General features: G+C 39.7%; 1 protein-coding gene across 3 annotated transcripts in view; it reads right to left on the minus strand.

Annotated features, from left to right (window-relative positions):
* Positions 1 to 2,962: 2,962 nt before the first annotated feature.
* Mnn1 (menin 1) overlaps positions 2,963 to 25,918 on the minus strand; it is a 253,722-nt gene continuing 230,766 nt past the window's right edge. For 2 of the 3 annotated variants that reach the window (XM_067086512.1, XM_067086514.1), the window contains 2 exons: positions 4,694 to 4,834; positions 4,154 to 4,306 (listed from right to left, as the gene is read on the minus strand). In XM_067086512.1, coding sequence (XP_066942613.1) covers positions 4,229 to 4,306; positions 4,694 to 4,834 — 219 coding nt within the window. In that variant the 3' untranslated portion in view covers positions 4,154 to 4,228. Of the gene's footprint in view, positions 4,307 to 4,693; positions 4,835 to 25,918 lie in introns of all 3 variants that reach the window. The other variant, XM_067086513.1, reaches the window with a different exon arrangement.

Below are 25,918 nucleotides of genomic sequence, written 5' to 3' on the forward strand. Positions count from 1 at the left end.
GAAAATCCTAATAACATGTGGTGTGAAGCAATCCAGAAAGAAATCACCAGAACAGTGGCTGAGCTGCATGTTGGGAGCATTTCACGACAACAAAAAGTGAAGTATTTAGTTTATACAAGCCCTTGGGTCAAAAGGCTCATGTGTGGCGAGACTACCTTCTGTCTGACAGGAAAAGTGGCTGATGATCCTGGGAACAATGTAGACTGTGATATTAGGCATACAGTATACTTAATGGGATTATGATAAAAAATGTTTACAAGCTATAATCTATTTTTATTTTTCACATAATACTACTGTCCATGCTTGGTTACACAATGCTAACATGTTTATTATATAACAGCCTGAAGGTATTTTAACATTGTGATGAGTTTAAATATTTGATATGTAATTGTAAGTTTTCCAGAAAAAGTAAATTGGTTTAGCTTATGGTTTTAGTAACACACAATGTGACACAGGTAAACTTATATGATATTTTAATATCTTCATGAAGTTTGTGTGTTCTTGTGTGCAAAACTGTGATACTAAATAAATAAACAGTTGCCTCAAAGCACCATAGAACAAATAACATATTGTCTCATGCCTAAAAATAAATGACACTTCTGAGTCAACCAACTGGCATTACTAATTTTGCACAACTTGGAGAGAACAATGATTAATATAAATTTCTATCTGTGCATGAATCAGAATAATACTCAAGTTTATGATGTCATTACAATGCTAGCACAGAGCAACAAGCACTGTCGGTACCAAGCAAAGCACAAAAATCTAGAGCTTCACAAGGGCAGCCACATTAGCAACAAAATCACCTCAGCTGAATCATCTTAAAAAGCAAAGGTTGATTCACACTCTTACATGAGGCTGCATGCAATGGGACAAACTTACAGTAATGTATATGTAGCAATACAATGGTTGGCCATCACTCTTCGAGACAATATGGACACCACATTAGAATCCTAAAATTTGCCACCACTGCAGGACAAAGTTTTCATGTTGCATACAGACAGCAATGTGAAACATACAAAGGAAATAAAGTATACCAGTGTTTCTGTTGCCATGGTAGCCCTGGTGTGAACAGCAAAGCAATGTATTTTGAACATGATGACCTCTGAAGTTCCTACCCCTGTTCTTAACACTATTGCCTGTCTGGAAAAGCTTAGTTCTATGTTACCTACTTCAAGAAATCTATTTTATAAGTTTTGCTCAACATGTGTATTACCTTTGAGGGACTGAAAAGTCAGGTAAAAAAAAAAAGGAATATCTTCATATCTATCCCACAGTTACACCATTACCTTGTTAGTTAGGACCATTATGAAAAGTTAAGAGTTATAACCCTGACATTCCCCCACAAACCACAGAGAAAGAAAAGAGGGGGGAACAACTTGAGAATTATCCATGTTTAAAAACAAAGCCCTAGTCTAACTGATTAGGCAAACAAAAACCAACTTTCTATGAAGGCCATAACACAACTGTGACTATATTATCTGGCACAAGGAGAGACAACTGGATACTGATAATGTGTTGTCTATACTTCTGTATACTGCACTGAGGTGAGCTTACAATCTATTATTATTTATGCCTACTTGATCTTCTGTTCTAGCAAGAGGAACATGATAATATATGTTTCCTGTGGTATAGAGACTAACCTTTGCAATGTTAAGTTCTAAGTACATGATTGCTTTCTGAACTGGCAGCTGATGTTTCTATTGCAGAGGTGGGTTGTGCATGATACTACATGATTATGATGATGATATTCACGAAAATAATGACAATATCATTTACAATGTAACATGGTCTCTGTCTACTTACTATACACCATGCATTATACTTTACCTAAGTCATATTTGGATCTGTCTCTAAGTTAATGCAGAGTCAACAAAAAAAGAAAAAAATAGGTGGGCATTAATATCTTGTAAGACAAAATTGTATTAAGATAAATAAAAACATTTTGTGGAGATTCCAGTTGCGATCTATCTAAGCGTTTCCCATGGTAAAATCATTCTGGACTGCATCAATGCACATCTATCTGGGAATGGGAACACAGCAAAAGTGACGTCCCCAGCATTCGTATGTTGGCAAATTCCAAAGCCTACATAAATGACATAGCTTCCAGTGTATCTAAGCAGGTTTAAACACTGTCAGCCACACTAATGGCTACAAAGGCCAGCAGCAGCTGTTAGCAGCACTGGAGGAAGAAGATGAAGGAGAAAAAGGATTAAGGGATACTTCAGTCTGTCCTCCATCTGCTACGTAATCATAATAATAAGTAGGCGCACAACCACTTGACTTACTTCTTATCAGGTACTTTTAAGCAGCCCTATTCCCTCATTAGGTGACTGCGTATTAGGCTAACTGTATTTCACAGTAACACACTACACATGGTGCCATAATTCTGTCGGCACATACCACAAAGTTGTCTGAGCCAAAGATGGCTGACCATCACGAGTTATATTCCCTTCGAGAGAGAAAAAGAAAAATAAATAAATGACCCTTAATAGCATGCCATAACAAAAAATACTGCTTACTGTATATGACAAACTACAGGGCTCTTGCCAGCAAAAAAGTGGGAAATAATTATGTACAAGTAAATCAATCGAACGACTTCAATCCAAAATTGAACCTATCAAATGACTGGATCCATAGAATCTATCATAATCAAACATAACAGGCGTGTACCATTGCATACACATTTTGCTTAAATCTCTAAACATATAAATCTAGCAAGCAACACACTTGATGAATCCTCAGTCTTATCAATACCATTTTTTTTGCAAAGACAATTGTACTATACCAGCACCTTAAATCAATAAAATTCCCCTGAAACAGCTTTTAAATCATCACAGGCTACTAAGACTGGACACAAATATATAGTACAGGAAGAGGTATCAAGCAAGCCGCCTCCCATTTCCAGCCTTCACCAACGTCATCACACAGAACAAGAAGAACATGAACAAGAAGAACATGAACAAGGAGAAGAAACAATGACGGCTGTGCACCTGCTCTCCTCCTGCTTCCATAATAACAAGAATAAACTGTCACATTTTCCCAAAAAGCCAACCAGAAGGGCTTAAAACATTCCACTTCAATAAAATCTTTGAAGTTTTGCATTGTGCATCGTCATCAAAAGGATAATATGTGCGACATCCAAACATCCTCTCGGCTGTGCACATCTCTAGTACTGTACTTACCCTAGGGGAGACTACAACAATCAAATGTAGTCTAACAATTATAATTACATCCACAATTATCCTTTAAAAATAATCTTTGATTCCTAAGAGAACAATAACACCAGCTCCTTAGCCATTACCTGGGTTCATATTACATTATGTATCCAATGTCTACTTTCCCATTATTCTTAATATAAATAAGTATCACTATTTCTATTCAACTTTTCATTTCTTACTAAAGAAATGGCACCTAATTCTCTACATAAAATATAGATATATATATATTTATAGATATATTATAAAATCATGGTTTCTCAATTTAAAAAGAAATCAAACTTTGGTAAAGACATGACAATAAAAATAAAGTCTAATTTTGACTACCCAATATCACTGGGGAATGGCTACTCTAGCACAATTAATGGTTACCTATTACATAATCATAAACGTTAGTATATTATTAGGCCACTGAATATTTGTCATATAGTTCCCAGCTCACAAACCTGGTCTTGGGAGCTAGGCATATATATGTAACGTCAAGACTTTTTGTGTTTGTAAGCAAGACATTTCTTAATGCTCAAAAGGTCTGACATTTCTTTTCTCATCAGCAGTTTAAAGTTGTTGAGTTTGTTGTGTTGTTAATATGCTTTGAAAAACAATAATATCCTGTAGCTAACATATTCATGATGAAGTTACAGCATACTACACAGTCTCTGCTTGCTTAAAAAAATTGCAAAATTTAAACAGCAACATTCATGAACTGCTACTTCTTGCTAAAATCTTATCAATTTTTAATCTTAAAAGAAAACTGAAAAAGTTTTGCACCTTAGAAGCTAAGCAGCATGGCTTAGCATTTAGTTGAATCATTGAAAGGAATACCTGCTGGAGGCAATATGCTAAAAACTTTTCATTCACAACAAACTGCTGTACTACAGTATACCTTTAACATTCCTTACTTGACATATGTCTGTAAGGAAGATGACACAAAAGCATTTTCTTTTGGAAATGTTCAATAGGTAACAAGTCTTGGTGCACCACTTAGCAGTATCAACTGTCCTTTGTCATTTTCACTCTCTCCTTGTTCTCTTCGACCGACCAGGGTGCGGACTTTCTAGCTCATTTCCGCCTCTCTTCTTAGTTGTCACCTGTAAAATTTGTATGAATGAGAAAACTGATTGACTGCTTTATGAAATTTGGACAGTCCAGCCAAGCAATGGGGCACTTTTAGCCATTCAGTAAAAAAAAATAAAAAGGTAGTTTGATTGACTGGACAGTAAGATAAAGAGATCCAGAAAATAAAGATGAGGTACAATGTAGAACTAGCAGAAACCCCATTGTTACACTAAGATGTAATAGTTAGGAGAGGCTGGACAGCAAGTCTAAAGAAAGGAGGTACAGTACAAAGCACATACCATTTACTCAACTACTCTACTTCACTAGTGAAACTAATAATCAATGCTTAAGTGGATGCACATCATAAAACAATCTGACATAAGCAAATCCAAGACTCGAAGAAAAATCCAGTAAAGTACCTGTGACTGTGCAGTTAGCTGTAGTGATATAGCTTGTGAATTCAGCTTATCTGCAAGCAACAGGTCCCTCAAGCCTCGCATTTTTGCTGATGCAAGCTTGACTAGTGGCCAACGATGCAGAACTTCACTTGGGTCAATATCCTGAAGAATCAAAGGAAAATATGCCTTTATTTTAAACCTGACATGGAAGGACACTATTCTTACCTTAAATAAAGTATCTTTTATTATTAAATAATTCAAAATGTTAAGGCAGCCAACCTAATTCAACACTATTTCTAATAGTAACCCTTCAATTATCTGGATCTCCATTATCCAGACTTGACATTATCCAATACATCAAGACCAGACAGCAAGGCCCCAAAGATATATGATATTTTAAATTTCAAAAATTTTTAAAAAACTGCTCTTTGATGTTGGCAATGCTGCACAGCCTCAGGAAAATGTTGGTAACACTGCTTACACTCATAAACAGACTTAGAAAGGGTTCTGGGGGCAGGGGGCTTTGGAGAAGTTTCTAAAGGGGGTTGCAAGGCTGGGCACCATGGGAGAGGAGGGGCAGTAAGGCTGTATAGAGGAACTCATTCAGAGAAGGGTTTTTTTTTAGGAATGTGGGTGGAGCTGGGGAGCTGTTTCCCTGGCAGGGAGGGGGTGGGGATGTAGTGCTGGATGGGTGAAGAGAGCTACTGTAGGTAGACATCTGATTTGCTAGTTTTTGTTTCCTGTTTTTATGTTTATGATAATTAATATTTAATTAAAGGATATGTACAGTACTGAGATATGGTAGAGAGAGAGAGAGAGAGAGAGAGAGAGAGAGAGAGAGAGAGAGAGAGAGAGAGAGAGAGAGAGAGAGAGAGAGAGAGAGAGAAACAAACACAAATGACATATTGCTTATACTGAAGCCTATACAGTATCACAGACACTGCTTCACCCTTTTATTTACATTTTTATGCTATTCTCATTTATATTTTTACTACATTTTACCCTTTTTTTATTTTTACAACCCAAAAGATGAACACAATTGTGTGTACAGGGTACATACGTGCTCACACACTCATCCACTGGCATTGGTGAACTTGCTAGAGTTTGTTTTGTTTCAAGTTTTTATGCCTGATTATTTTACATTTTATTAAAGGATAAGAACAGTACTGCACTGTAAAAAGCCAAAAAAATGAAGAGATACAGCATACAGAGAGAGAGAGAGAGAGAGAGAGAGAGAGAGAGAGAGAGAGAGAGAGAGAGAGAGAGAGAGAGAGAGAGAGAGAGAAAATATAACTCACAAACCTCGCCATCCCAACTCCCACATACACACACACACTCGCTTACATACACATGGCAACACAGTTGCGATATAACTCAGGTATCGCTTACATTGAAGCCTGTACAGTAAATGGCACACACTCACTCCTTCACTTTTTATTTCTATTTTATGCAATTCTCAATATTTTTACTGTATTTTTAATTTTTAACTTTTTTAAGCCATAAGATAAAAGTAATCACGTGCATACGGTATGTATACAAGCAACACTCTCTTGCTGGCATTGGTGAACTTGCTAGATCTTGTTTTGATCTGCATTTTCATGTTTGATTTCTCCACATTTTATTAAAGGATATGTACAATACTGTACTGTAACACATTAAGCAATGAAGAAGAGATATGACACTGAGAGAGAGAGAGAGAGAGAGAGAGAGAGAGAGAGAGAGAGAGAGAGAGAGAGAGAGAGAGAGAGAGAGAGAGAGAGAGAGAGATAACTTAAGTATCACTACACTGAACCCTATACAGTAACACACACTTTTTATTTATATTTTACATTATTCTCATTGATAGTTTTACTGTATTTTCTCATTTTTAGTTTTCTGTAAAAGAAAACTATTGTGCCAACTTTTTCTGTCTGTCTGCATTTTATTATGTCCGCACTTTTTTCTGTCCGCCCTCAGGTCTTAAAAACTACTGAGGCTACAGAGCTGCAAATCGGTATGTTGACATCCATCCTCCAATCATCAAGCATACCTAATTACCTAATTGCGGCCCTCTAGCCTCAGTAGTTTTTATTTTATTTAAGGTTAAAGTTATCCATAATCATGCTTCTGGAAATGATACAGGATAGGCCACAACTTGGTTGTGGTTAAAGTTTCACGGCCCATGGCTCATACAGCATTATAACGAGACCACCAAAAGATAGATCTATTTTCGGTGGCCTTGATTATATGCAGTAGCAGCTGTACTGAAAACTTGATTGTGCCAAAGGAACTTTAGCACATTTTTTACTTGTTTATTTTTACAACCCAAAATATAAACACAATCATGTGTGTAGGGTACACATACACACATAATCCTTTGCTCACGCTGGTGAACTTGCTACAGCTTGTTTTGTTCTGTATTTTTACGTGCATGATTTTTCCACACATTATTAAAGAATAAGTACACTACTGTAATGTAATGTGTAATGAAAACACAAAGAAAAAGATGAGAGAGAGAGAGAGAGAGAGAGAGAGAGAGAGAGAGAGAGAGAGAGAGAGAGAGAGAGAGAGAGAGAGAGAGAGAGAGTGTGTGTCCTATAACATGCACATTCCTGCCATTTTTTTATTTTTATTTTATGCTTTTCTCATTTTTTACTGCATTTTCTCATTTTTTTATTTTAACAATTCAAAAGATGTTATGTCTTAGTAAGTTTCTGTTTGTATATACCCAATATCTTTAAGAGTGATCTAAAATAATCTGAACTAGGCAATACCCTATACTAGGCTAGGAGAGAACAATTCAGGAAATATCCCATTATTGGTCTAAGCAGAAGTTTAGTCCAAACAGCCTAGGATTAGAAATACACAGTATCCTAGGCTTAATAAAATAACCTACTTTTATGACTCAGTAGCCTATCTATAAGGCTACATATTAGTGGAATTCTTCTGTGGCCTATATCCTTAAATGTGATATAAACCTAGAACAGGTAGTAGCTTAACCAGATTAAGTAGGAACCCCTTTTTAAGGGAATATCCTACTACTTGCATAAAACAGCAATGGCTGAATATTGGATAAAAGGGTGGTCTAGGCCACATAAAACAAAAAACTAGATTATAAGAGAGTTCTTTTCTGTACAGTTTATATCCCGGAGTCTTAAAAATACCTAGAATAGGCAGTAACCTAGAATAGGTTAAGTGAGAACCCTCTAAAAAACCCTCTGTTCTTAGCTTCACGTATATTATACTGGAAGCATTAACCTAAGCCATATAAAACAGTAGCCTGGGTCAGTTAAACAAATTAGTTCACAGCAGTTACTTTGAAAATGGCGTGACAATCAGAATTAAAATTTCACATAGCCATTGCAAAAGGACTACAAACGGTGTGCGAGTAACACAGCCAAATATGGGTGCCAAGTCTAACCTAAACCTTACAGGGTTTAAGTTAACCTAGTTATTTAATAAAATGTATTACAACTACACACTTATACTCAAGTTAACCTGCAAGATGGAATATACTAATTATATAAGGAACTACAGAAGTGTCCCTCATTAACCCTTAAACGCCGACTGGACGTATCGTACGTCGACTAAAATTGTCTGTTGGGTGCCGAGTGGACGTACTGTACGTCGACTGCAAAAAATTTCAACCTTCGGTCAACTTTGACTCGACCGAAATGGTAAAAAGATGCAATTGTAAGCTAAAATTCTTACATTCTAGTAATATTCAATCATTTACCTTCATTTTGCAACATTTTGGAAGTCTCTAGCACAATATTTCGATTTATGGTGAATTTTTGAAAAAAACTTTTTCCTTACGTCCGCGCAGTAACTCGGCCAAAAATTTCAGAAATTCTTTCGTCATTTTGTTGTAATTTTTGCACCGTTTTATATTAGCTGTTACATAAAGTTTTATATATGAAAATGTGTGCAATTTCATGTAAAATACAACAAAAAACAACCCATAGTTGTAGCTTTTATCAGTTTGGAAATATTTTCATATAAATCACGATAAGTGCCAAAATTTCAACCTTTGGTCAAATTTGATTCGACCGAAATAGTAAAAAAAACGCAATTGTAAGCTAAACCTCTTACATTCTAGTAATATTCAATCATTTACCTTCGTTTTGCAACAAATTGGAAGTCTCTAGCACGATATTTCGATTTATGGTGAATTTTTGAAAAAAACTTTTTCCTTACGTCCGCGCCAGAAATTCTTTCGTCACTTTGTCTTAATGTTTGCACCGTTTTATATTAGTCGTTACATAAAGTTTTATATATGAAAATGTGTGCAATTTCATGTGGAATACAACAGAAAATAACTCATGGTTGTAGCTTTTATCAGTTTTGACATATTTTCATATAAATCACGATAAGTACCAATATTTCAACCTTCGGTCAACTTTAACTCGACAGAAATGGTCGAAAAACACAATTATAAGCTAAAACTCTCACATTGTAGTAATATTCAATCATGTACCTTCATTTTGCAACAAACTGGAAGTCTCTAGCACAATATTTCAATTTATGGTGAATTTTTGAAAAAAAAAAAAAAAAAAAAAAAAAAAAATTTTTTCCTTACGTCTGCGCGCGGTAAACTCTGCCGAACATCTCAGAAATTATTTCATCACTTTTTCGTAATGTTTGCACCATTTTAAATTAGTCATTACACAAACTTTTATATATGAAAATGTGCGCAATTTCATGTAGAATTAAACAGAAAATAACTCATGGTTGTAGCTTTTATCAATTTTGAAATATTTTCATATAAATCACGATAAGTGCCAAAATTTCAACCTTCGGTCAACTTTAACTCGACCGAAATGGTCGAAAAACGCAATTGTAAGCTAAAACTCTTACATTCTAGTAATATTCTATCATTTACCATCATTTTGCAACAAATTGTAAGTCTCTAGCACAATATTTCGATTTATGGTGAATTTTTGAAAAAACTTTTTCCTTACGTCTGCGCGCTAACTCGGCCGAACATCTCAGAAATTCTTTTGTAATGTTGTTGTAATGTTTGCACCATTTTATATTAGTCGTTACATAAACTTTTATAAATGAAAATGTGCGCAATTTCGTGTAGAATACAACAAAAAATAACTCATGGTTGTAGCTTTTATCAGTTTTGAAATATTTTCACATAAATCACGATAAATAGAAAAAATTCTACCTTCGGTCAACTTTAACTCGACCAAAATGGTCGAAAACTGCAACTGTAGGCTAAAACACTTACAGTCTAGTAATATTCAATCAATTACTTTCATTTTTCAACAAACGGGAAGTCTCTAGCACAATATTTCCATTTATGGTGAATTTTTGAAAAAAAACTTTTTTTTACATCCGTGCGTTACGAATTCAAGCATCATTTTGTGATAATATTTTCTCTGTGTTGCTTTGATCGTTTTACAATTTGTTACATACCAAAATCATCACAATTTAGTGTACAATACAAAGAAAAAAAATAACTTGTTAGCTTTAACCAATTTGCTCACAGCGCGATTTGTACACAATTATATATGAAAATTTTTTTTCGCGCTGTCATATATTTCATTATTTATATATGATAATGATATTTTTTCATTTCTGATGGTTGCATACTAAACTTCAGGCAATGACAAAAAAAGGAGCCAAAAATGAACTTTTAATCTTAAAAACTAAGCGTGCTATGATTTTTTGAAAAAAATTTTTCCGCTTTGGCGCTAACTCCCGAACGCCGCCGGCATACGACAGACACTTTTGTAAATAGAGGCTCGGCATTAGAGGGTTCAAAACAATTAATACTAGCTAATTTCTAATTACAACTTATTTTATATCACTAAAGGGCCACCATTATGCAAGACCCTCAGCTCAAGTGTTCCGCAGCAAATTGCTCGGTTCGCTTTTTGCCAGTGGGTACGGCCCATACCACCTGCCATGCGCATAGCCCTTGTAAAAAACAAGGAAAATCTGCTTGGTCGCCAGATATGTGCGAAATTTGTAGTATGCTCCTGGCAGCAAGTTTTAAGGACGAGACAGGGTTCAGTAGGGGTGAGGAAGGGGGAGATTGTATCTTTCCGGCAGAACTCCAGCAGCAGATATTTAACCCGTTCTCAGAACAACACCTATGTTTGGGCCAAAACCCAGTAACATCAGTCCCCAGTACCTCCCAGATTAACCCAGCAGAGGAAGTAGAGGAATCTTCACGAGGGTGAAATTCTTACAAAGGAATATGAAGCTGACATTGCCACTGAAATGACCTTGCTGAACCCAGCTAACCATGGGAGAAACCTTCCAGAAGGAATTCTATCCCACATGCAGCTATCAGAAGCTGAACAGGATCCTTCCCCAAAAGAGATACTAGGATCCACCTAACCCCAATTGAAATTACTACACTTTCGGAGGGGTATAGTAACTAACCCAGGACTTCTGCTCCACGGGGTAAAAGGTAGTTACAGTTCAGTCGTTGATGCTCAGTCAGATTACGCAAGCTCCCCCAAAAGGGGAACACAGTTTGCGGCATTTGATCAATTCCGTAAGGAAATTACGAATACAGTAACATAAAGATGTCCTTGACACGGAATGGCAATATACAGGCAATCCCTGGGTTACGACGGGGCCAGCTTACAATGTTCCGAGGTTACGACACTTTCCAAATACTTGTATATTCATCAGAAATTATTTCCCAGTTTACGACACATCATCTGGGGTTACAACGCTGATCCGACGGAAGAAATATGGCTCCCAAACAGCAGAATAATCAAAGTTTAGAGTTTTTTTTTAATGAAAAACTCAATAAAAATGCAGTTTACATCATTTCAATACACCAAAAGCATTAAAAGTGAGGTTTTCTTAGGATTTTTGACGGTTTTCAATTACTTTTCTGGCTTATGATAATTATTTACTTATGATGCGCCGTAGGAACGGAAGCCCCTTCATAAACCCAAGACTGCCTGTATGCAGTAATGGACATAATACATGACTCCAAACAGGAAATTAAGGAAATTAAGTCATTCATTACATCCAAAAGTATAAAAGTACAGCATCCTGCAACCGAAAAGTCAGTGGATACAAATTCTGCCCAAACAAGGTCTAATGTTAGAATACTAACTGGAACCAACAAAATGGCCAGGTCGGACAACAAAACTTCATATCAAAAGGAAAAAGCAGTCTGGGACCCATATGAGAAGAATTTCAGAGGGGGCAACCTCGTCAGAATTTCATGCTAGGCTCCACCTCAGTATTATAACCTCTATCACCTTGCTAAAAGTTGCCACCAAAAGGCTTCCAGATGATTCCAGGACAATATTTTGCTGTTGTGGCTAAAAGTCTTATGAGAACCCTGTGGGAAGAACTCTATGACTTTCTAGAATGGTGCATAAAAGTAAGAATGATAACGTTAACTGGAGGACTCCAACTAGTCACCCCCCAATGTAACTGCATTATTACATCCAAACCCCTTCTGTAAGGACCTGTTTGAGGAGTCTGTTGTGGCTCAACTCAACAAGCAAACCCACCAATAGAATTGCAGTGTATGCTCTTCTGGGGAAAGGGTAATTCAGGAAACAAAAAACCTGAAATTTCCCTTTACCCAACCCAAAAAAGGCTCACTCTGATCAAATATCATATAAGCCTTCAGTCATCCCCAAAAGTTTTCCTCAAAAACAGGTAAGTGGTCAGAAGGGACAATTCCCTACAAGGGGACAACAACAACAACAGCAAGGACATCCTTTTCACAAAGTCCAAAAGCCTTCTTATAAGGGAAAAGGAAAAGCAACTCCTGGAATGCCTATCAAGGGCAAAGGTAGAGGAAGAGGCAGGTACCAAAAAGAATTGTCTGGTCGGGGGTCGGCTTCAACGATACCCTTGGGGACAAAGCATTATTTTCAACGGGCTGGGGTGGAAATGGTCTCATCCCCCCTCCCTTTCAAGGGATTCTTCCAAAAACCAGACCCCCTCTCTGGAAGATTACATGCAGAAGGCCCTGTTCAGGGAGCCATAGAGAAACATGCAAATATTCGCCACTAAGCATGCCTCTTCAGTGTCCCTAAAAAAGGATTCCTCCAAAAGAAGAGCGAGCCTTGACCTATCAACATTGAACAAGCACATTGTTTGCCAAAATTTTCTGATGACTGCTGTTGCCCAAGTACGTTCGATCACTCCAAAAGAAACTTGGAAGCTTCTGCTCCTTCCAAAGCTTCCGGATAAGGAAAGATACGTGCAGGTTCAAAGTCATGCCTTTTGGGATAAACATTGCCCCATGAATTTTTACAAAATTAGGAACGGTAGTTGTTTGAGAACTCAGACGAGAAGGAATACAACTAATAGCCTACCTAGACGACTTAAGTAAGTGGCCCCTCCCACTTACTTAAGTAACTTGTAATCATTTGGAAGTAAATTATTAGCAAAATTTAGTAATGATAAAAAAATTTGTAAGTTTGCCATTTAACAATAAGTTTCTCGTTTTCTAATTTGAAACGAATTTTAAGAATATCACTTTGAAACCATAACTAAGATATATTTGGATAAAGAGAAACATATGAATCGAAGATATTGAATGTTACGAAATAGATATTGGAAAAGTGCCTTATTCAAATATCATTATTTAATATAAACTTTCTTACCACAATGAATTTGTATCATAAAATGATCTAGTATTTGTGTTTGGGTTGTGGTCTGTTGTACAAAGAATTTCTGTGCATAGAGGACTTGAAACATTCATTTGATTTTTTTTATCGTAATTTTATTATATTGTTTGTACAAGTGAATTTGATCGCTTGTGTATGATTTGTGGAATTTATCGTGTGTTTGGAAGTGTGTGTGTGAAGTTTGCATTGTTTATTGGTTGCGTGATTGTTGAGTGAAAGATGTCAGTGACTTGTGAACTGTCTGTCACCACCAGCCTGCCTGCAAAAAGGATTGGTTTGGGTCGCTGATTGTAAAGAGACCTGTGTTTCGGAAAGGCTTTGGTAGTGTGTCCTGTGAATTTGGAACTACCAACCAACGCAAGGAAGTGAATCTACAGTGTGTGCCTTGGGTCTTAGGACACTTAATTAGCAACATTCTGAACTTTGTGACGCTAGGCGGCAGCAATGTTTAACGCTTGGATGAATGTTTCTGCCCTTTGAGGCTACAGAAGCAAGCTGGGTACGTGGTGTTTGTTTACATGCAATGTAATTCATGTAGCATTTGCCGTGGTCATTATTTCGCATTGTAGGCTTATTTCTTATTGGAATTATTTTATGTTTTTGATGTTTGGGCAGAGTGATGTCCTAGCACCTGTTGTGGTTGCTGGTAGCCTATGTGAGGATGCCATATGTGAGTATAAGTGATTTGTGTGTAAATGAAACAATTTGTTTAATATGGATTTATTGTTTGTAGAACTAAGTACTGTACAGGCAGTCCCCGGTTATCGGCGGGGTTCCGTTTCTGAGGGTGTGATGATAACCGAAAATCGCTGCTAACCAAAAATTGGTGATTTTTGGGGGTTATCGGCGCCTCTGTTAGGTATGTATCAGCACCAATACCCAATTATCTGCGCCGATAAGCAGAAATTGGTGATTTTTTACGACGAAAATTGCCAATTTTTGTCGCTAGACAAGCCCCATAAAACCGGATCGCTTTTAACCGAGCCCACCGTTAACCGGGGACTGCCTGCATGCATTTTTTGTACAATAAACTGATGTAGGCTGTTTGTTTGCTACAAATCTCTTTGAACGTCACTGAAGCATTATCTGAAGTTGAGAATAAACAAACCGAGGCTTGAAGAGATTATTTTAGCTACCCACTAGTCAAGACACAGGCTCCCTTCTGCTGATGACTGCGTTTGTTGATCTGCGAGTGCAGTTGGGAATTCTAATAGGTTAAATATTGGTCCCCCAGAGAGCAGGAGATTTGACAATTCCGTATAGCTCCTGTGGTCTACAGCAGCTGCATTCACTGGATTCTACAATTTGACGGATTCTACAATTTGACATGTACCCTGTTGAGTGGGTGATTTAAAAGATGCTGTGTCGCTGTGTGCTGTAATTGAGCAAATCACGACATATCTTGGCATACAGTTTGAATATTTGAGACGGTGCAACATATAACATGTCTATATACGGCAGTGAGAAGACGTTAAAGAGTAGAGAATCAAGAAGCAGTAAAGTTTCATTGCGCAGCTGCAGATCTCAATTACTTGCTGAAGAAGAACACGAACGATAAATGTTTATAAATGAACAAAATGAAAGGGCAAGAAGGGAGAAAGAAGAAAGAGAAGAAAGGGAAGTGAAAGCCAGAAAAGAAAGAGAAGAGAGGGAAGAAAAGGACAGGCATGAGAGACAGGAAGAGGAAAGAAAGATATCTGAAGCAAATTTGAAGGCCAAACGTCTAAGGGGAAAATGGTTCTGCGCGTTCTGGGGCTAGTTCTTCGAGCAGCTCAAGACGATCAGAGCTTGGCTGTACCTGAAGCGGAGGAAGGCATGAGCAACGCCAGGGCCCTGAATCCTTCTGCGGCACCCTTCCACAGCGCGCATGCTTCACCACCACCACCACCTGCGAAGCCTACAGGAGGCTTGACTTCTCAACTGACAAGTCAAGCTATAACAGGACTTACTCAAGTTCTTAGTCAGACACTAAGTGCACAACAAGAGTACAACAGGAACCAGCATCTTCCAACAATGGAAACAGAAAAGTTCGAGGGCAATGCCGCTAAGTTCGTGCCATTCAGCAACTCCTTCACTTGGGCTGTGGAAGCCAACACACACAATACACAGAGAAGACTCGCCCACTTTAACAAACATTTAAAGGGAGAGTCGCAACAACTGATAGGATGCATGAGTCTACAGCCTGAAGTCAGTTATCATAAGGCATGGGAGCCTTTGCGACATATCTATGCCTGCAAGAATGACACAGAAGAAGCCTATCTGAAGAAGCTGTTTGACTGGAAGAAAACTGATGGGGGCAAGTTTGACGATTTATGCAACTTCATGTTCTACCTCCACAACCTGCTGTGTACTCTAGGTGAGAATGCGGCAAGAGTGGAGTTGGCCGAGACCCTAAACCGTCTTGTCAACAAACTTCATGGTTACCTGATTACAAAGTGGGTGTCCAAGATAGTATGTATGCCCAACCATCATTCAGCATGCTCGTCTAGTTTGTCATGCCCGCAGCTGAGGTCTCCAAGACCTGCAGTACCATCAGATCATATAAAGACATCAAGGTCAAACCTTATAACAACTCTCATGGCAAGCCAAAGACGATCCCGGTGCACTCCACTCAGGTGGCGCAGCCGAGCGTCAAGTGCTGCTGTTGTGGCAAGACAGGACATTAGCTGGATGCCTGTTACAAGTTTCAAAGGAAGAATGTGAATGACAGGTGGACTACAATCATCAGCAACAAGCTCTGCTTCCGATGTTTCCAGCAGGGACACTCACGTCGGTGCTGCAGGGACAACAGTAAATGCTTGACTTGCAGAGCAGAGTATCATCATTCCTTGCTGCACCGAGAAGTAGGATCTAGCATGCCTGCACGGACTACAAGAGTGGCAGCTGGCAGAGCATCTGCGCCCGCATCTAATGTGCCAGCTACAGGGGACCAGGTTGCAGCTACCAGGGGCAGAGCAATGGCTACAGGAGGCATGGCACCAGCTGCCAGGAGCGGAGCGGGAGCTACAGCAGCCACCACCCTTGCTCTTCCCACGATCTCAAGTCATGCTCCTGACGGTCACGTAATGATGAAAATCCTGCCTGTCACTGTCAATAACTCTGTCAAGACCTATGCCTTCCTTGACACCGGTGCTGCATCTTCGCTGGTGTCCAGAAGTCTAGTTGAGAAGCTGAATTTGAAGGGTAGGCGTGTCAACCGGGTCATGAGTACACAGTGTGGAAACTTCAGCTGTGACAAGCTCATCAGTCTTTGCCCTGGGGACCTGGAAGACACCAAGCAACTGTTAGTCAAAGAAGTCTATGTCACAGGAAAGCTATGTGTGACCACTGAGCACATGTTGTCTGTGAAGTGGGCCGGGCAATGGCCACACCTTCAAGATGTCTACCTTCCAAGACTTCCATCTAGCTACAGGGATGTGGAGCTTATAAATCGGATTGAACAGCTTCTTGTCAGGCTTCTTCCTGGATCAGCGCCCCAGTGAAGAGCACGAGACTATAGCACACCTAACCAAGCTTGGTTGGGTGGCCTTCGGGTGTACTGGGACATCTCACGAGTCAGATGCCAGCCTTTTCCATGCACCACATGACATCTGTTAACACCAACGATGAGGTGAGCCAGCTCCTTAAAGATCACTTCAACTGGGACTGCTGAGAGAGCGAGATTCACTCCCATATGGAAAATTCTGTAGAAGGCAAAATCTTCATCAACAATGTCTTGCAGTCGATTCACCAGGAATCCAGAAAATATGTGATAGAGCTACCTCTACGAGACGGATTGAAGCTCCCAAACAACCGTGAAGCAGCTATACGGCTTGCTGCGAGTCTCAAGAGGAAGTTTGAGAAAGACAGTGACTACAAGCAGTCTTATGTAGCTGCCATGGAGAAGTATATCGAGAAGGGGTATGCGCAATCTGTACCAAGCAGCAAGGTGAAGCACGACGATGGGTGTGTATAGTATATGACACATCATTCTGCGTGCCACCCAACAAAGCCAAAGATTCGAGTGGTCTTCGACCTGAAGGCAAAATACAAAGGCACATCCCTGAACCATAATCTTCTTCAAGGCTCTGATATGACCAACACATTAGTCGGAACTCTCCTCAGATTCCGGAACAGCTAGCACGCTGTCAAGGCTGATATAGAGGAAATGTTCCACCAAGTTAAGGTCCCTGTACAAACAGAGACCTTCTTCATTTTCTCTGGTAGCTGAAAGGCGACACAACGCAAGACTGGATAGAGTACGAGATGGGCGTGCATGTGTTCAGCGCGGGGTCCTCTCCAAGCTGCATGAACTACGCCCTGCGATGCACAGCTGAAGAGCACGGTCAAGTACAGTGAAGAAAAATCTTGGGTCATCACTACTAGCTTTTACATTGATAACCTTCTCAGGGTCCACGATGACGAAAAATACCTGAAGAAACTCATCCAGGAGCTGCTCTCACTCTGCGCTGACAGGGGCTAGCAACTTCACCAGTGGACCTCCAGCGGTAGAAACGTGCTGTCTGCCATGCCTGAGTCTGAACGAGATGCCTCCGTCTCAAGCTTGGACCTAGGAAAGGGTGAACTCCCTAAAGAGCATACACTGAGGATCCACTGGTTATGGAGGGAGACTATTTTATCTTCAAGATCAGCCTGAAAGACCACACACCAGAAGAGGCATCCTCTCCATCGTGGCCTCCATCTACGACCCGTTGGGGATGGTTGTGCCCTTCATGCTGCCTGCCAAGATGTTACTACAGGACATGCGTAGGGAGTAGCTGGGATGAGACGACGCCATGAAGGAAGCTGAAACACGTAGATGGAAGGCGTGGTGTGACCAGCTGCCACACCAAGAAGCCCTGAAGATCCCAAGGAGCTTCGTCCCACCAGCCTTCAGACCTGTGAAGGCCTACCAACTGCATCACTTTGCAGATGCGAGCCAGGTTGGGTATGGCACGGCCACTTACCTTCGGATGGAGAGTGTCGACGGCAAAGTCAGCTGTGTGCTCGACGTGGGACGATCTAGAGTGGCACCATTGAAGACGATGACTACAATTCCCAGACTCAAGTTGACTTAGGCAGTCATGGCAGCACGCATGGATCACACACTACGTGAAGAACTTGGCCTGGAGCTTGAAGAATCACTGTTCTGGGGCGATTCTACATCGGTCCTCAAGTATCTCTTCAATGTCAAGGAGCACTACCAGACGTTTGTGGCGAATGCGTCAACCTGATATGAGAGCTGACTCCCATCAACGCCTGGATGTACAGTATGAGGACACAGCCAAAAACCCGGCGGACCTGGCTTCCCGAGGAATCGACACTGACTTGTTGCTGACATCAAAGATGTGGTTTCAGAGACCAGCATTCCTTGCGGGTCCAGTCATCATGACCTACAACTCCGAGCGACGTGAAGATTGCTACTCTGAAGGACTACCTGGAAGTCAAGCAAACACCACTGCTCTGCAACGCGGTTACAGACACAGAGTCCTTCATCGAGCAAGTAGCTAACTGCTTCTTGAAGTGGCGGCAGTTCGTGCGCTGCATTGCCTGGATGTGGCGACTCCTACCAAGAAGACACAACAATGCCTCTGGTGATTGCCTGAGCATTGAGGAGCTGACTGTGGCCGAGAACATCATCTGGAGGCTCACAGAGAGGGAAGCCTTCCCCAGAGAAGTGGCTGCCTGCAGCCAAGAGATCAAACGATAGATACTGACGACCATCAAGATTGTGAAGCTGAAGCCTACTGCACTTGAAGGTCTCCATGTGGGCGGCCACCTTCAGCACACACCCTGCGACGAGAGCGTTGCCAACTCCATCATCCTGCCCAAGACGTCACCGGCAGTCCATCTGCTAGTTAGATGGAATCACGAGAAGCTGGGACACTGCTGTAAGAACTTCCTTCTGGCGGATCTTTGCCAAAGGTTCTGGATAGTGCAAGCGAATGCAGTAGCCTGTTCGGTGGTGAGAAGCTGTGTGAAGTGCAGGGCTATCTGTGCACGCCCCATCACCCAGGTGGCTGACTTGCCTCTGTATCGACTCTTCTCAGGGGAGCCAGCCTTCACAAAGAGTGCCACCGACTGCTTCGAACCCTTCCTTGTGAAGATTGGGAGGTCTGAGGTGAAGAGATACGGGTTGTTGTTCATCTGCCTCACTTCTCGAGCTATCCACATTGAGATGGCCAACTCTATGGAAACAGATGCATTTCTCAATGCGTTGCAGAGGTTTATAGCCATGGGTGGTCCCATCCAACCCATCAGTTCCGAAAACGGGACCAACTTCCGTCAGTGCAGACGCAATGCTTCACGACGAGCTCAAAAAGTTGAACCAGACCACCATCAATGACGCCTTGGCAACGAAGGGCATCTCTTGGCAATACAATACACCGTACTCATCTCACTGGGGAGGTGTATGGGAGCGTCAAATCCGCCCCATTAGAAGAGTGCTAAAAGGCATCCGCCAGCAACAGGTACTAATGGATGACTCTCTCAACACCCTCTTCTGGAAGGTTGAAGCCATAGAATCATCAAGGTCATCTGCAGTGCTGATGGAAGTGTGTGCAGTGCCCACCTGAAGACCAAGACCGGGGAGTACCTCGGGCTCATCTCGAAGATGTGCATTCTCCTCGAGGGTGAACTCAGTGCAAGTGAAGTGTAGTGAAGGGTGAATGCTGTGCGCTGCCCATACGTGTGCCGCAGGAACTTCAGAGTGATTAAGTGCCTCACTTAATAGGGGTGGTGTAAGATCCTGCGCAGGACTTACTTAAGTAACTTGCAATCATTTGGAAGGAAATTACTAGAAAAATTTAGTAATGATAGAAAAATGGGTAAGTTTGCTATTTAACAATAAGTTTCTCGTTTTCTAATTTGACACAAATTTTTAATATCACTTTGAAACCATAACTACCATATATTCGGATAAAGAGAAACATATGAATCGCAGATACTGAATGTTAGAAAATAGATATTGGGAAAGTGCCTTATTCAAATATCATTTTTTAATATAAACTTTCTTATCACAATGAATTTGTATCATAAAAAGATCTAGTATTTGTGTTTGGTTTGTGGTCTGATGTACAAAGAATTTCTGCGTATAGCGGACTTGAAACGTTCATTTGATCTTCTTTATCGTAATTTTATTATATTGTTTGTACAAGTGAATTTGATCACTTGTGTATGATTTGTGGAGTTTGTCATGTGTTTGGAAGTGTGTGTGAAGTTCGCATTGTTATTGGTTGCGTGATTCTTGAGTGAAAGAAGCTAAGGAGCTGTGAACTGGATCCTGTTGCGGGCTTTGAGAACAGTTCCATGTCTGTCACCAACAGCCTGCCTGCAAGAAGGATTGGTTTGTGTCGCTGATTGTAAACAGACCTGTGTTTGGGAAAGACTTTGGTAGTATGTCCTGTGAATTTGGAACTATCAACCAATGCAATGAAGTGAATCTACAGTGTATGCCTTGGGTCTTAGGGCATTGTTAATTAGCAACATTCTGAACTTTGTGATGCTAGGCTGTTTAATGCTTGGATGAATGTTTCTGCCCTGTGTGAGGCCACAGAGGCAAGCTGGGTATATGGTGTTTGTTTACATGCAATGTAATTCATGTAGCATTTGCCGTGATTGTAGCAATTTCATTTTGTAATATAAATTTTGGTCATTATTTCACATTGTAGGCTTATTTCTTATTGGAATTATTTTGTGTTTTTGATGTTTGGGCAGAGTGATGTCCTAGCACCTGTTGTGGTTGCTGGTAGCCTATGTGAGGATGCCATATGTGAGTATAAGTGATTTGTGTGTATATGAAACAATTTGTTTAATATGGATTTGTTGTTTGTAGAACTAAGTACTGTAAGCATTTTTTTTGTTGTACAATAAACTGATGTAAGCTGTTTGTTTCCAGCAAATGTCTCTGAAAGTCACTGAAGCATTATAAGAAGTTGAGAATAAACAAACTGAGGCTTGAAGAGATTATTTTAGCTACCCACTACTCGAGACATAGGCTCCCTCCTGCTGACGATTGCGCTTGTTGATCTGCAAGTGCAGTTGGGGATCCTAATAGGTTAAATATTGGTCCCTCAACAGCAGGAGATTTGACAATTCAGTACGGTTGCTGTGGTCTGCAGGAGCTGCGTTCACTGGATTCTACACCTTCCAAGGTTTTCGGATAGGAAAAGATAAGTACAGGTTCAAAGTCATGCCTTTTGGGCTAAACATTGCCCCAAGAATTTTTACAAAATTAGTAACAGTAGTTGTTTGACAACTCAGACAAGAAGGAACACAACTAATAGCCTACCTAGATGACTGGTTGATCTGGGCCCAACAAGAAAAGTGCTTGAAACACCTAAGAGCAGTGGTCAACAAAATCCACTCAAAAGGTTTTATAATAAATTGGAAAAAATCCTGCCTCACGCCCTGCAGACGCTTTCAGTGGCTGGGACTGTGCTGGAAAACTCTTCACGGCCTGTTGTCTCTCCCCATCAATACTCAAAAAAAAAATAAGGAAAAACCACAAAACGTTCCTTGCACAGCCCAGAGTTTCCAGCTGGCAATTAGAACATATGATGGGCCTGCTGCAGTTCACATCAGTAATATATCCAATACTCACACTGCAGCTAAAATATGAGAACAAATTCTGGCTATCGTGCGCAACAAAAAAGATGCGAGAACAACCTCATCCAAAGAATCAGAATGTTGGGGAGATACTTTGGCCTTGGATCCAGAAGAAATCTCTGGCGAAACAGGTCACCCTGACTCCTCCATCTGTACGAGTGACAATACAAACAGATGCCTCGCTGACAGGTTGGGGAGGACACTGGGAGGATAGTCAGGTGGCAGGGAGGTGGTCAGCTGCTTTGAGGAATAGTCACATCAATTTCCTGGAGCTGATGGCTGTCTTTTTGTCTCTCAAAAAACTCAAACCTCCTCAACCCTTAAACGCCAAGCCTCTATTTACAAAAGTGTCTGTTGTATGCCGGCAGGGTTTGGGATTTAGCGCCGAAGCGGAAAGAAAGTTTTTTAAAAAAATCACAGCACACTTAGTTTTTAAGATTAAGAGTTCATTTTTGGCTCCTTTTTTTCTCATTGCCTAAAGTTTAGTATGCAACCATCAGAAATGAAAAAATATCATTATCATATATAAATATTGGAATATATGACAGCGCAAAAAAAAAATTTCATATACAATTGTATACAAATTGTGCTGTGCACAAAACAGTTACAGCTAATGAGCTATTTTTTTTTTGTTGTATTGTACACTAAATTGTGATGATTTTGGTATATAAAACATTGTAAAATGATCAAAGCAACACACAGAAAATATTATCCTAAACTGATGCATGAATTCGTAAAGCTCAGACGTAACAAAATTTTTTTTTCAAAAATTCACCATAAATCGAAATATTGTGCTAGAGACTTCCAATTTGTTGCAAAATAAAGGTAAGTGATTGAATATTACTAGGATGTAAGAGTTTTAGCTTAAAATTGCATTTTTAGACCATTTCGGTCGAGTCAAAGTTGACCAAAGGTTGAAATTTTGGCACTTATCGTGATTTATATGAAAATATTTCAAAACTGATAAAAGCTACAACCATGAGTTATTTTATGTTGTAATTTACATGAAATTGCACACATTTTCATATATAAAACTTTATGTAACAGCTAATATAAAACCATGCAAACATTACGACAAAGTGACTAAATAAATTCTGAGATTTTCAGCAGAGTTAGCGCCCGAGGAGGTAAGGAAAAAGTTTTTTCAAAAATTCACCATAAATCGAAATATTGTGCTAGAGACTTCTTTTTGTTGCAAAATGAAGGTAAATGACTGAATATTACTAGAATGTAAGAGTTTCAGCTTACAATTGCATTTTTCGACTATTTCGGTCGAGTCAAAGTTGACTGAAGTTTGAAATTTTGGCACTTATCGTGATTTATATGAAATTGTTTCAAAACATAAAAGCTACAACCATGAATTAGTTTTTGTTGTATTCTACATGAAACTGCACACATTTTCATATATAAAACGTTATGTAACGGCTAATATAAGATGGTGCAAAATTATAACAAAGTGACTAAAGAATTTCTGAGATTGTAAGAGCCTGACGCCGTCTCTCTTCCAAATACGTTTGCGTTCGTGTGTTCATCGTCCATCGGAGTGGCGAGACGTTTGGCATCTTCACAAACAGAAACATACACACAATTTGATACAGAAGATTCGTTGGAACATTATGAGTACATGATTAGAATGCTTGCATGGCAATACAAGTAGTGGTGATTGTACATACATCAAGACAACAATGGTTAGGGAGAAACAGACGGAAATATTGTATGCTTGAAATCGTGTTCCTTTAGAGAAAGAAAACGAGATGCTCTTGTTGTCTTGTCCACTCCGATGGACGATGAACACACGAAGACACACGTGTTTGGAAGAGACGGCATCAGGCTCTTACAAGATTTTCAGCAGTTAGCGTGCGCGGACGTAAGGAAAAAGTTTTTTTCAAAAATTCACCATAAATCGAAATATTGTGCTAGAGACTTCTCGTTTGTTGCAAAATGAAGGTAAATGATTGAATACTACTAGAATGTAAGAGTTTTAGCTCACAATTGCGTTTTTAGACCATTTTGGTCAAGTCAAAGTTGACCAAAGGTTGAAATTTTGGCACTTATCGTGATTTATATGAAAATATGTCAAAACTGATAAAAGCTACAACCATGAGTTATTTTTTGTTGTATTCTACATGAAATTGCACACATTTTCATATATAAAACTTTAAGTAACAACAATACAAAACAGTGCAAAAATTACAACAAAGTGACTGAAGAGTTTCTGAGATTTTCAGCAGAGTTAGCGAGGACGTAAGGAAAAAGGTTTTTTTTCAAATTCACCTTAAATCGAAATATTGTGATAGAGACTTCTCGTTTGTTGCAAAATGAAGATAAATGACTGAATATTACTAGAATGTAAGAGTTTTAGCTTACAATTGAATTTTTCGACCATTTTGGTCGAAAGTCAAATTTGACGTAAGGTTGAAATTTTGGCATTTATCGTGATTTATATGAAAATATGTCAAAATTGATAAAAGCTACAACTATGAGTTATTTTCTGTTGTATTCTACATGAAATTGCAAACATTCTCATATATAAAACTTTATGTAAAGGCTAATAGAAAACGGTGCAAAAATCACGACAAAGTGACTAAAGAATTTCTGAGATTTTCAGCAGAGTTAGCCGATGCTTTCTTTTGGGATAAGAAAGAAATTCGCGCATGCGCAGCCTGGTCATGCTTATAAACAAAACAACAGCGTGATCCGTGAACTCCCAGCATCCCTCAAGGCGCGATTTAAAATTTTTTGCAAACGAGGCCTAAAAGTATTTTTCCGCGAATATTTAAAAAAACTTTTTTTTAGTTGACGTGTATTATTGTCCACCTGGCAACCGACAGACAACTTTTGTTGACGTAAAATACGTCCAGTCAGCGGTAAAGGGATAAGAGACACACATTTTGTTGGTTCAAGACAGCACGGCTGCAATATCCTGCATCAAGGGGGGTCAGATCATGTTCACCTCCTCTCAACATGATAATACTAGCCATCCTTCAGATGGTGCAAGCTAGGAAGTGGCACTTGTCTGCAATTCACCTCAGAGAATCTCTCAATAATCGAGACTCTCTATCAAGGAAAACAGCAGCCTCAACTGAGTGGATGTTGGACAACCACTCTTTTCAAACAATAGCCGACATGCTTCCACAACCAGAAGTGGACCTGTTCGCCACATAAGAGAACCACAAACTCCCAGTATATGAGTCTCCGAACTTGGACAGTCAAGCAACAGCAATAGATGCCTTCCTACAAGACTGGAACAAATGTAGGATGATATACCTTTTTCCTCCATTGTCCCAGATTTAGAAGGTTTTGAGCAAGCTTCGAACCTTCAAAGGAACAGCTTACTTAATAGCCCCAAATTGGCCAAACCGACATTGGTTCCTATTACTTCAACAACGGACGAAGAGATCAATTCCATTACCTTCCGCTGTTCTATCCCAGAGAGTAGGAGGGAGAGTTGTATATGCATCCTCCATTCTGAGCCAAGACCTTCATGTGTGGATTTTTTAAAGATTATCTACTGTGAAAATTACCCACCAACACTGCTAGGTACCTAGTGCAAAATTACAGACATCATCTATCCAACAATACCAGCCTGTATGGAAGATATGGTTAGATTATATCCATACTGAGAGTCCAGTTGAGATTTCTATGGAACCACTTTTAAATTTTCTTATATACCTTTTTGAAGACATGCACCTTGCAGTTACAACAATCATGGCATACAAGGCTGCATTAACGGAACCCTTACTTTATGGATTCGGAATTGACTCCGTTACAGAAATTGTCACTTCCCTTCTGCGGTTTTTTGCACTACAAAGACCCACTCCTGAAAGGCTTCCAATTACTTGGTCCCTGAACAAGGTGCTTAGGCTTCTATCAACCCCTCAATTCAGCAGATCTAATATAACCACAACTCATACACTGCAAAAGGCGATCTTCTTGACTGCATTAGAATCAGGAGCTCAGATTAGTGAATTGGGCTCTCTTAGATGGGGACTATACATCACACAAACACCTGAACATCAATTATTATTGTCCCCTGGCCCATCATTCCTAGCCA

Source organism: Macrobrachium rosenbergii, chromosome 42, assembly GCF_040412425.1.
Source record: "Macrobrachium rosenbergii isolate ZJJX-2024 chromosome 42, ASM4041242v1, whole genome shotgun sequence".
In the NCBI taxonomy this organism is placed as follows: Eukaryota; Metazoa; Arthropoda; class Malacostraca; order Decapoda; family Palaemonidae; genus Macrobrachium; species Macrobrachium rosenbergii.